The sequence below is a fragment of the Crassostrea angulata genome, chromosome 8 (assembly GCF_025612915.1).
Source record: "Crassostrea angulata isolate pt1a10 chromosome 8, ASM2561291v2, whole genome shotgun sequence".
In the NCBI taxonomy this organism is placed as follows: domain Eukaryota; kingdom Metazoa; phylum Mollusca; class Bivalvia; order Ostreida; family Ostreidae; genus Magallana; species Magallana angulata.
Window position 1 is genome coordinate 45,495,688 of NC_069118.1, and position 13,751 is coordinate 45,509,438.

General features: G+C 31.8%; 1 protein-coding gene across 1 annotated transcript; it reads left to right on the top strand.

Moving 5' to 3' along the window:
• Positions 1 to 5,740: 5,740 nt before the first annotated feature.
• On the top strand, positions 5,741 to 13,207 carry LOC128161761 (tripartite motif-containing protein 45-like). The gene is made up of 2 exons (XM_052825153.1): positions 5,741 to 5,806; positions 11,455 to 13,207. Exon 2 carries the CDS (start codon positions 11,479 to 11,481, stop codon positions 12,388 to 12,390), a length of 912 nt encoding a protein of 303 aa, XP_052681113.1. The 5' UTR covers positions 5,741 to 5,806; positions 11,455 to 11,478; the 3' UTR covers positions 12,391 to 13,207.
• The last annotated feature ends 544 nt before the right edge of the window (positions 13,208 to 13,751 follow it).

A 13,751-nucleotide genomic window follows, 5' to 3' on the forward strand; every position in this document is an offset into this window, starting at 1 on the left:
TAGAACCTAACTTCATTTTGTAAGTGAGGCCCTTTTAGGGTTTATATAACATATATATGTCTTTTCATTTTAAATTGAACTACTATTGATAAACCATTTATAAATCATCGAAAAGTGACGATGTGTTCTGTTAAGAGAGTACCTTTTATCTTGTATTTCACGATGACAGTAATTGGGCGAATATCTTGTATTTTTTAGCAAGTGTCAATTACTGTCAATCAAAATCCACATTGTACGACCCTTAAATTTCCGGAAGCTCATAATTGCATAAATTAGATGTGTGAAAGGGATTTCTATGAGCGTCAACTGTCACAATCAACGTTATTTCTTATTTTCTAACAATACAATTAGTAAATCTAAATTTGAAGTTAAAAACACACGTGTTTTCAGCTGTACTGTCTCTTTAAACTGTTGTGATTTTATAAATTATGTTCATGAGTCTGAAAAGATGATTGTATGGGTAATTTGTAATTGGGTATTCTTTTGTATTATTCAAATTGAATGTTTATAATATGCTTTCCACTATTTTTTTTTCTTTCGGCTATTTTTTTTTTACAACAAATAAGTGTCCTCTCTTTAGAGCTTCCATTGTTCTAGAATTATTGAGTAATATCATTTTTATGCTTCTTTGTTGAACTTTTGACTCAAAATTAGTTTGTGTAAAATAAACATATGTACAATGAACAGACATAGTATTGACGTGTATATTCTCATGCATGTGTTGATCTTAGGCAGATTCAGGACAATTATAAATATACAGATTATACTAAAAAATGGTACTTGAGAAAGCCTGCGCTCAATGTTTCCCAGTCGAAAAACCATCGGGAAACACCCATATTTTGCTATTAAACATCAATTTATCAAAATTAGGTAATATTCATGACGTCATTTCTACATTATGACGTCACTTTGGTGATACACATGTAACCTTTTCCACCCTTATTGTTAATATGATTCTAACTATCTTCACCCTTATTTTTAAAGCGATTTATAAAACTTTAATTTTGGGGGCAAAAAATGCAGAAAACCGCACATAGTCCTTTTGGTTAATTATTACATTCGCATTTCTGAAGCATTGTTAACAATAAAAACGGAATAATAATTTTTGACCAAAATCGTGACCATGGCCCTTTAATAGCCCGTATGAAACTCTAAAAAATAAATCTTAGTTTTTGTATTAGATAAAAACGTTTTATTGTCAAAGTAAACAATACCGATCCTCTCCGTTTTACATGTCGCCACGTCACTACTTTAACACGTTACTATTTCCTGCGTTAGATCCAGTTCATACAAAAATCCTCATGCGACATCCAAACACTCCTTCATTGTTTAATTCAAGTTTGTAAGCGAATATCCAAATCCTTGTCCGTTCTTATCCACACTTTGCGCACGTTAATTTTCAAGGTCCGTCATCGGAATAGACAAAAGCCTTCACCCGCGGCCTGTTTGAATACAAATACTGAGAATTAAGTTATACATGTATCTTTTATTTTGATAAGTTCATAGCTAAGATTACTTGAATTCAAAGATAACTGAATATTTTTCTTAAGAACAAACTTCATTTGATTTCTATGATTGTTAACTTAAAATGAATAATATGTATATGAACATTTGAGTTAAACATTTGATACCTTATTTCAAATAAACTTTATATTCAATTTAATACTAATTTGAAAACTTTAGAACTAATAAGATTTTTAAACGTTTCTTTTATTTAGTTCATTGATGCAGATCATAGCACTTCCCTTAGAATACGATTATTTTTTAACTTTAACCTACTGTGGAATCATTTTTTATGTAGGGGACATTTTTAGTGGATTGTGGGTATTTTGCTTATTCGTGGGGATGTAATTTTTGGATGAGTCAGATTTAAGTTTCATTAATCTAAACTGTTTATAATTAGTTTTCGTTGAGGATGAAAATTCGTGGGTGAATGTTACCCACGAATTAAGGATGACAACGAATACCCGAGTACTCGACTATCGCTCAGTCACACCGGTCATCGACTTAAATTTTCCTAGTCGTTATCAAGTGAAGAAAGAAATTCTAAACATTTTTTTTTTATAACGCGGCAGTTTTGAGGCTTCGAATATAAATAAGAGTTTTCTTTTCTCGGCATTTAAATCACTTTACATTCTGTTGAATCGAATGGGTGTCTTTAGTATATTTTTAAGCTGCTACAAAATGATCTCTGTTGAATTTATATTGATGAAAAATTTAATCAATTCAACTCAAGGCGTTTGTTCTTATATTGCCATCAACTTAATTTGCTGATTTAGCACGGCACGTGACAATGACTTAACGAGGCCGGGTCTAATTTGTTCTGCCCTAGATTTTTGGACGAAATTTTTTACATGAATTTATGCTGATATAATTATTATTTTAAGATTAGAAAATAAGACATTTACCACACCGTTTGTTTAGGGGGTCATCTCAAAGTTTGTTAATCTTTAACATAGGACCCTATGGGATTTTGCTTGAAATGTATCAATTTTACATTTTTTTTAAACTTCTGCCCTAGGGATTCCTTTCCCTGCTCTACGTGTTTAAGTTATTGCTAAAAGACATCAAATGGTCAAATAAAAAAACCCGTTTACCTCCTGGTTTGTTCCAGGGGTCTTATCAAAGTTGATTTTTGTATGCCAAATTTCCCAGATTTGTCAAAGAATGGCTATTTTTTTTTTTGACAAAGGCGGAAAAGATGATCTATATAGTATAATTAAAACATTCAGACATATTTAAGTAATAAAAGAATATATAACATCACATATTAAGGGTCATTAATATAAAATACATGGTTACTGTTTTGAAATATATGAATTAAGCTATACTTAGGCGGGTTAAGAAAACGCAACAGAAGGCTAGGCTTGCTGAAACCACTTCACGTTTTCGACCCGAGCCCAAATATAGCTTATACTTCGAGACATTTATGTTTATTCCACAATATAACATTAATTTTACGCATCAAACGAGCTATTTTCATCAAACTTCGCTGAATATCTGCAGTTGAAACTATCACGCCATGGCGTCAACCAAGCAAAAAGATGACGTCACAATACAAATGAAACGCTGCGCGAAAGCGTGCGTACTCGTTCTGTACTCGGCCTCGTTAACATAAAACAGGTCACACTTAATTTGCTTAAAATGATATGGAACACAAATATCGTCTTAAGAAAAAGGAAAAGCTAAGACATTAGCTAACGGATATCTACATAAAACGCTTTTTATATTATTTCAAATTAAATACATCTATAGTGCGAGTAGTCATAATTTTTTAAATGTTTATTATGGTTAAGATACGGTGTATGTGACAGTAATAAGGACACATAATTTCAAACAAATGAACGAGTACTCGACTATCGCTCGACTAAAGGCTGCAATAAATCGACTTATCCAACCTAGTGAAATTGACATCCCTACCACGAATACCACAAAAATTGAGCCACCACGAATTGTAATTATTTCACAATATGCATTTTTTTTTTTACAGTTTTGGGGATTACCAAGTATATCAAGTACTAAACGGCACCGGGGGGGGGGGGGGGGGGGGTTAAAATATCCAACAATCAGTCAGACTTCCCATGGGCACAAATTGTGCTCCCCTATTGACTGACTTATTATTATATTCTTAAGAAACATATTTCATTTAAAAGCTTGTGCAAGAAAAGAAGGAAGCTCTTTCTGTGGCCTTCAACTCCGCATTTAGACATTTTTGATATTTTATCCATTAAAAACTGTAACTTTTACTCTTTGTTAACTCAATATATCCCAGTGATACCACAGATTCCAAACACCCGTTACGTATTTAGATAGTTTACTAGAAAAAGACGCTAACGCAAACCTAACAGCAAAACTATATGATAAACGTAATTGTTTTAATTTTTCCATCGTCAGCTTTCCTTACTTATATAGCACTTTATCATCATTACCTGCTAATGGGGTGTATGTCTCTCAGCTTATTCGTTAGGCAAAAGCGTTCTCTACATACGAACAATTTATAAAACGAGTCATGTTACTTACAGGCAAGTTTTTGGAACAATCACCTGCTAATGGGGTGTACGTCTCTCGGCTTATTCGTTAGGCAATGCGTGCTCTTCATACGAACAATTTATAAAACGAGTCATGTTACTTACAGGCAAGTTTTTGGAACAGAATATCACGAACCTCGATTAAAAATCATCTTTACGCAAGTTTTACTGTTGTTACAATGAATAATCAATATCAATAAATAAAATCAATGTGAACTGTACAACACGGAGGGAGTAAATAAGTACATGTAACAGCAAGAACAGCTGTTTATCTAAACCGGTTTAAACTTGTTATCACATATGCTGTTGAGTTGATATTTACGAGTATGAAAATATAATCCATGAAAAATAAATCCTGAAGTTTTGCGTTTAACAGTAAACTCAATTTTTTGTTAAATAATTGTAAAACATGGTGTTTAGACAAAATTCACAAAATATATTTTTCAACCGATAACATAGAAATCGCTGTTTGAGAAACACTTATGTGTATTACATGTTAATTCATACACAGTGTTTAGTTATTTAATTGAGAGACATTTAATGAAAAAAACACAGTAAAATGTAAATATTCTACTTTAAACTCGTGTTTCGCTTTAGGGATTTTTGAGTTGGTTGACAATTTATTATTGGAGTCATCATTTAGATTATATAAAATGTATGATCTCTTACATGTATGTTTTAAAATAATCAGAAAAAAAAAGGAAGCAATTTTATATTTTAGTTAGTGTAAAACAATGCTATCTAATTGATTTTAGTTTAAAGCATCTATGCATTTTTTTCATATCTTTAATAAAATTCGCAAAAAGCTGTTAGTTAAAATAAAAATATCTCATTCTAAAGATTGACATTAACTTCAATTATTTAAAAATGTCAATTTGTAATGGTTATTTGCATTTTCCTTGAACTAATATGATTGTAATTAAAAAAAACATTAATCTGTTTAAATTATAAGGTCTAGCAAAAACTTCTGAAACTAAAAACAACTTTAGAAAAAATAAATTCCTTTGACCACAGATTTATTATTTTCATATATTTATTCCAAATTCATTTCTTCATTTTAAATTATTTTATCTCTTTTGAAGAATTAAACTCGTCTGATTTGTTTAAAATTATCAGCATCGTTTTGAAGTGACATTACCGGCAAAACTCCCTATAATTCGACTTTTAAATTCGGAATCGTTTCATTATGCAAGATATTTTTAAAAAGTATATTAATTTGATGAGCATCAGTTATATTTTGTAATTTTCATTGTCATATGTGTATGCTTTGATTGAATTCATTTTTGAACCTTGGTCAACGCTTTTTTAAAATTTATAGAAATAAAACATCACTTTATACATATACGGCGGCGTAGAAAGACCAAATGAAGAAATAGCCAATTTGTCCGAACAAATCCCATTTCGTCTTTACAAATAACTAATTCGTCCGAACAATTTTTTTTAATCTGGCCCTTCCACGCCGCCTTATAAATGCCATTTCTTTTTAATTGGTTAAGTGGTTTTTTTTTGGTAAAATCAAAGGTATACTCGTGTACGTACCGTGTAAGTTACTGAAAAAAAATTATTAATCAGATTAAACAAACGTTTAGAAATTCTATTATTTACAAGTGACACATACATCATGCACATTTTCATTCATTGAGGCGGAACAAAATATAACCCTTATATACATGTTTCGTATAGATAAGGTTACAACCAGGAAGAAATAACAACAAAACCGAAAGTAAAGTCCATTTTAGACACGAAAAGATACCTGGCGCACCTTAGTGAAGTAAAAGGTAAACAATTATTGATATTTCTCCAAAAATAATACTTATCAATTTCATTAACGATGAAACGAAGTGATATTGGTATATATATATATAAAGCATTACAGTTTAGATAACGTGTTATTTTTTTCCCTTTCTATGTCCCTACACATGATCATATTTCAAATGCAACATATACATAAAATATGTTTTAAAATTATGCTCTGAAATTGCACCATTGGACTTTTTAAAATATAAAACATGTTAATATTTAATTTCAAAACAGGAGTAGTTAAAATAATCAATGGAATGAAATTGGTATTAACATTTAACAGTAATTTATTCATACAAGGCGAAACTACGAAAATCCAGAAGGTTCATTCGATATTCGAAAGACAAAAATCCATAAACTCAAAGTGGAGAGAGAGAGAGAGAGAAATATGTCAATTTTGGGCGGGGGGGGGGGGGTGGAGTCGGTGGGGGTCGGGGGGGGGGGGGGGAGGAGGAAGGGATTAAGTAAAGATAAGCAATCAATTTCGATGCTGATTCATGTTAAAATGAGGTAAAACTGACACCGAAAGCCCTTGCTCCCAATGTCTATACATTTTCTAAATTACATACAGTTTTTTTTTATTTGATTTTATGCGAGTGTATATGGCAACAAGGTGTTAACTCGCCCTATGTACCTTTCCCTTTTAAGCTCACTTGAGCTTAAGCTCAAATAAGCTTTTCTGATCACATTTGTCTGTCATCCATCTGTCCATCCATCTGTCCATCTGTCATTCCGTCAATCTGTCCGTCCATTAACTATTCACGTTTTCAACATCTTCTTCAGAACCAATGGACAAATTTCAACCAAACTTGGCACAAAGCACCCTAAGGCAAAGGGGATTCAAAGTTGGGAAAGTTAGGGACCATGCCTTTTTCAAAAAGAGATAATAAGAATTTACTGACATTTTTGAGAAATTTTAAAAAATCTTCCTTAGAACAATTTTATCAGGAAAGCTGAACGTTATTTGGAAGCATTCTGTGTAAGTGTACATTCAAAGTTTTGAAAATCATGACCCCATGACATTGTTTAGACTCTGCATGGCCCCTGGACAATTCTTGGGCCTCACAAGGGGCTCAGGGTTTGATGTTTTATAATCCATATATATAACCAGCTGTTTGAAATCTTTTCGAGAAATGCACTGTCAATATGTGATATGACTGTAAAATCATCCTGTTAAAAAGGGGCTCAATGATCAGCAGAATATATGGGTATTTGTTTTTAAAACAGGATATATTACACTACAATTATATAATTCTTCAGATATTTGTGTATAACGTCTATTGTCGCTCAGATGAGCGACCCTGTCAGCAAATACAATCAACAACTAGGTTGAATGCTGACTAACGTTTGTTTTACCACGTGTTTGTAATCACCACATGTAATTTTTAAAGAATAATTGCTTACATTGTAGATTAGTTGTAAATTTTTAATCTCATTGAATAGCATAGCATATCATTAAGCGTTAAATTTCAATTTCTCATAGCATAGTAAGCTAATCTCATAGCAGACATAAAATGTCATAGCATATCATTGCATAGCATGAAATTGTAAAAGATATTCATTAAGCATGAAATGACAGTACCACATCCCCCAATTACTTCAGATAATGCCCCGGGCCACTCCATTTTGTATCTCAACCGTAATATTCACCTGTGAAAAAAGATGTAATCCACGAAATGCCATTTGATTTTCAATTTTTCTGTGTATGGTGGGTGTCTTTATTGAGGAGTATAAAAAATGTGCCAAGGAGTGGATTGGTCGTTTAAAAAAAAGCAAAGGGTGAGAAATTTGAAGGACAGGGTGAATAAAAGGATCAACGATTAATAATGTAAAAAAAAGAAAATGGCACGCGAGTCTTCGTGTTTTGAGCATTACTTGCATATGTTTAATTGATATGAAAGTAACTCATAAAGGATTTAAACCAGACACTTTCAGGACTGATAGAGAGTGATAATACCTCAAGGCGGTTTTTTTTTCATTTTTTCAAAATTCATTTCCGGTCGTCCGTTTCCTGTCCAACGTCAAAAAAACCTTGTTCCCCCGAGATATCAGAATCGGCAAAAACTTGAACATCTAAGCTTTGTGGGATGATAGACCTATATTTGTAGATGTGTTTAAATTATTTTGTTTTGTTGGTCGTAACTTCCGGTCGTCACCGGAAACACTTCAAAAATTAATTTTTTTCCATAGAAAAAATATATAAGAATAAATCTAAACATAGATTTTTTAAGCGATGTTTTATCAGCAAAAAAATTCTACTTCCAGTGAGATATCTCAATTATATCAGGTAGCTTTTTTGAAACACATTTTATACCCAAGAGATCTCAATAACTATAAGTGATCAAAGCACAAAACTTTCATGGATGATAGACATTTGATTGAAGATGTATTTAATTGGTTTCATTTTGTCTGCCGTCACTACCATTTCACACAGGAAGGGTTCAAACAAATCGAGCTGTTATCAGTTTATCAGTTTAACTGTTTTTCTTTGATATTCGTAGTTAGCTCGATGAACAGTAATGTACAAAAAGGCAAGTATAAAAGAAATATTTTATACAATTTACATTGAGCACTTTTGTTTGTTTGTTTCCTGTCCCGAGACAAAAAACCTTTGACGGGATCTCAAAAACGGTAACGACTTGAACAACCAAACGTTGTGGGATGATAGACCTTTGTATTTATATTTGTAACACTATTTCGTTTTATCTGGCGTAACGTCCGGTTGTCACAGGAGGTACACCCAATTTGGATTTTTAAAATGTTTTATTATTTAACATGGAAGTAACATTTTAGCAATAGAAATACAAATGGTCATCTTCTCTTGGTTAAATAAATGAAAAAATTCTACTTCTGGTGAGACATCTCAAATATCTCAGGTAACTTTCTTTTATAAAAACTTTGTACCTGCGAGATCTCAAAAACTGTAAGAGATCAAGATACAAAAACTAATATGAATGATAGACATTTGTTAAACATGTGCTTAACGGGTTTTTATTTGGTCGTCCGTCAATTCCGGTTCCCACTCGAAGAGTTCAAGCAAACAAAATATTTTAAAATTTATACTTTATGAACAAAATTTACTCAGTGAAATGAACAGTAACGTACCGTCAGTAAATGTACAAAAATATTTACTTTAAATTTCTTTAATCACTTCCGTTTGTCAACTTTCGGTCCCGAGACAAAACCTTTATCTATTAGATCTCACAACTAACAAATACTTGATAATCTAAACTTTATGGAAAGACAGAATATCATATGAAGATATGTTTACTATGTTCTGTTTGATGCGGCATTACTTTGGGTCGTCACAGAAAGTACTCAAAAATTGACTTTGTATTATTTTTGTTTTGTTTTATCTAGAAATAATCACTGGAAATATTCTTTACATAATACATAACATCTATTTTCTTTTTACGAGAGGAATGCATTTTTGAAACAGATCAATACATGAGAAACGGTTGTTACTGTAGCAACAAGAGTCTAGTTGTAACAAAACACGTAACCGAACAAAATCAAAACAAGAGGCCCATTGGGCCACATTGCTCAACTGAGCGACAATAGACATAATAAACTCAGCTTTATGGACTAAGAAAGTACTATAGTGAGAATTTTAATGATATGACCATCACACATAATTTTAAAATCTGTAACATTTTTAAGTTTTCTTGGTGGTCCAAATAAATAGATTCCGTCTTGCCAAGATGAAATGACAATATGTTGTCCACTGACCACGAAAAACACTTTTCAGGAACACTGCCCAATGTTTGTGCAATAATATCAGGATCTCTGTGTAAATTAAAATATAGATGTATCACCGAAATACAAAATTATGATGCTATTGATTTTGGTAAAATTTTGGGATTTCAAATTTCTAAAAGTTCCTTGGAATTCTTGAGTATCCACATCTGATTTACACCGCTTCTGGAATATACTGTTGAACGGTATATTTAAAGTTTCTCTTTTACTACTGGTAGTATTTAGGTAAAAAGTAAAAAAAAGGCTTTGTAGAACATTTACTGGACCCGCTATATATCTTTTTGTAGGGATTTTATGAAGTTAAGGTATCCAATAAAGGTAAATTAATTCAAATTGATTTTGAGTACGGGGATATTGAAGTTATTCAAAACTAACATAAGATTTTGAAGAATTCCCTCCTTGGAAAGAAAACATGAGTTTGATTGCCACTTACAGAAATAAATCAAAGTTAATCCAAAAAAGTAAAAACCGTGTTAAAATCATGTTTTATGATATGCAATTGTATGGTACGGTATAATATGACTCATTAGAATCTAAACTTACGGAATGCTTTGGTTTACTACAGAGATATTGTATGAAATTCATATGCCATGCTTTGCTCTCCATTGTGTACTTGTATGTTGTAAACGATATGCTTGTACTGACCGTAGAACAGTAACTTTTTTGCCTCCATATACTCGGTCACAAGATGTGCTTTGTGAGCCGGCATATTGTTGTGCTATTTGTCCTGAATTTGCATGACAGGGCGTTTATTGTCAAAGAAATAACATGAAATCTTCTTCATAGTTTGTAATACTTAGCATTACTAGGGCGCAGCGTCTTTACAATATTTGTTAGCAAACCACAAACAAACAAACATATAAGTAAACAAATTTATTGTAAAGCCTGAAAAGATTTATGATAGATTCGATCACGCCCGACCCTATTTGATCACTTCATGATATTCAAATTAAATTAGTCCTGATTAAATATTTTAAAACGTAATTAGTGAGTTGTATTGTAATGTATTCATTTAATCCATGTAAGACAATGGCTCTGGAAAATGAAAATAGTACTAATACAATATTAATCAATGAACGTTGTAGTGAAATTGTGAAAATGAAATTTTCTTCCGCTACTGTTCAGTAATCAATCTAACGTGCATCTCTCTACACTTATCGCATTTTACACGACAACTTAAATATTAACACCGGAATTAAACGTTTACAGTTAAATTATACCCCAGGTTAAAACTCATCCGGAGGGAATACACTGAGGGCGAGCATAATCACGGAGTATACGCACCAATAAATATACGAAAACATTCAAGAGTGAGATTACATTGCAATAATAAGATATTAGAAGATCAGGATCTTCAAACGACTTATTCGATATTGAACAAAGTTTAAAGCTTGTTTTTGGATTTCTGTCTAAATGTCAGAACAATTAAGTTTTTATTGATAATTGGACTCCATGAACTCAATATCTTCACCCATACACAGGTAACAGAAATGAGAATAGTTATTGTCAGCTTCAAAATAAAGGAAGCTTTTTTTCAAAACAAATGAGTTATCTTTTGTGGTTGCAATATTTTTTTTTTTTTAATTCAATTCAATTTACCTATTGACTGAATAGAAAAATAAGCGACTGGAATACCGATAGAAAAAAGCAGCCTTTGATCTGAATTACTGAAGCTTAATTTTGCAAAAAGATTACCTTTCACATACAGTGTACCCTTTCTATCTTTAATTTTTGGAAGCATGTTTTATTAACAGATTTCAATGATATAATTCTTGTTTTTTAAAAGCAAAGATGCAACTTTTAAATTTTATTTTCAATAAATTTTTTAATGTTTGTTTTTTAATGATTTTTTATCATTGATCTTTGACAGATTGGTTGTGAACAGAAGATAATCATGGCCACATATGAACAAAGGTCTTCGGCACAGGATGTTATTAGTTGTAACGTCTGTAAAAATCCTACTCAGCAGTTCTGTAATAGCTGTCAAGTCAATCTCTGTGTGAAATGCGTACCAAAACACGTGGATGATAAACAGTCCATGTCACACGACATAGTTCATTTTAGAAATAGAAAGGTGCAGCTGGTTTTTACCGAGTGCGAGTTTCATGAAGGTCAAAGATGTGAGGCCCAATGTCAACAGTGTAACATTCCAATCTGCATCAAGTGTTGTATTGGTCCTCATAAAAATCACGATGCTGTAGATATAGCTGAACTTGTTGAAAGAAAAAAACAAGAAATTCAAAAAGATACCGACGAAATTGAGGAGCAAATCCTCACCGATTGTAAGAAAACAGTTGCCGAACTACCGGACAAATTAAAACAAATTACAGCAGAAATTACTAAATCAGAACAAGAGATGGAGTTACTAAGAAAAGTCTGGCACCAAGAAGTTGATGTTATTTTCGACAAAATGGCCTCTATGTTTGCAGCTTCGAAGAACAAACATTCAAAAACCCTTAAAACACAAGAGATCAAAATGAAAACTTCTATTCAGAGTATGACTCAAACATTACAGAGAAACAAAGCAATTTTGACAAGTAACAATGCATCGGATTTTACTGATTATAAATCGGAGTTAAATAGTTATAGAGGTATTAATAAGGTTATCGATTCCACTAAGCCTATTCTGAAAATAAACATACTCAGAAATAACATGAGCATTGAAGTAGAAAACACCAAGGCCTCATTAACTTTAACATCATCGGACAGATCTCAATATTATTCCTCTGGCATCAGTCTTCCACCAGAGCTTAGAAAATATAGCGTATTACATATCGAAAGACGCCCGATACATAAGCCCCCTTAACAAAGCAATATTCGTGTCCGAAAATGGATAGTTGCCAGGATTTTCAGTTAAATATTCATATATTTGTGTTTTGAAATAGTTTAAACGCATTTATTTTATTGTATCAACTATTATTTTAAACACCCAGAAAATAACTATTTCTATCAACAAATTAAAAAAAACTTAGTGAAACAAAATTCATGGTGCAGTTGAACGCCTGATTGCACAATTATATATAATTATATAGTCTACGATTTTGTGTACATGTATTACCGTATGATAATAAACAATTAATTTTATGAGTTAAAAAAATGTTTATTATGTATCATAACCCTAACGACTTTAGTTTGATCCCACAAGGGACATAATTCAAATTACATTTAGTAGAGTACAAACTCATCATGTACAGGGAGTTTCCTATGTTATTATCACGTAGCTGATAACTGGTTCAGTTAATCGAAAAACTTGTAACTTGTGTGGACGCATTCTAAGGTTGTGTAAATTCTAATTTGTTCAAATCATGATCCCCTGGGGATAGGTTGGGCCACGTTTGGGTTAAATTTTTACATTGGAATCAATACAGACTAATGTTTAGAAATCTTCTTCTCAAAAGCTAATGGGACAGAAAAGCTATAACTTGTTTTATGATATAATATGACATTTTACTGGATAAATAAATGTACAACAAATATTTTAATCGTATTATAAAATGCAGTAATAAATTGTTTTTAAATTAGGGATGAAAAAAAATGTCAATGTACACAATATAAAAAATCATATTGAATCCAAAAATTGTAGAAAAGAATTGTCTAGACAGAATTGGGATACGATGCTTCATAAGACAAAAGTTTGTGTTGCAAGGAAGCCATGCATTCATGAAAATCTTTGTCGTCATTCTCTGTCTGTTACCAACAGTTTGATACACATGTATGAATGCACAGAAAATTTAAAAGACTATAAATAAATGACCTAATAACTGTTTTAAAAGCATGTTTTACTGAGTATTATTTTTTTCAAATATGTAAAGTATATACATGTAGAAGAATTCCTATTGTATACAATGTGCATGTATATTTCAGGTTGGTATTTAAATACTATTTCTCATTTAGAAAGGTTTACAAGCAGTGTGACTGAAAAAAAGAAGAGCAAAAGAACATTAGAACAAAATGCTTGTTTTTTAAGCCGTTAGTATTAGCTAAACGCTTTGTGTCATATAACAAAAACCCGGAAGCTTCGTAAAAGCGCTTCCTATAATGAATCAAAATATCGAGAGAACGAAATGCTGCGCCATTTTGATAAGTTTTGAACAAGAAAGACAAATAAACTATATTTTAAACTAACATAAGGATTATACTTTTTAATGAGGCAAGCATTTCACCGAG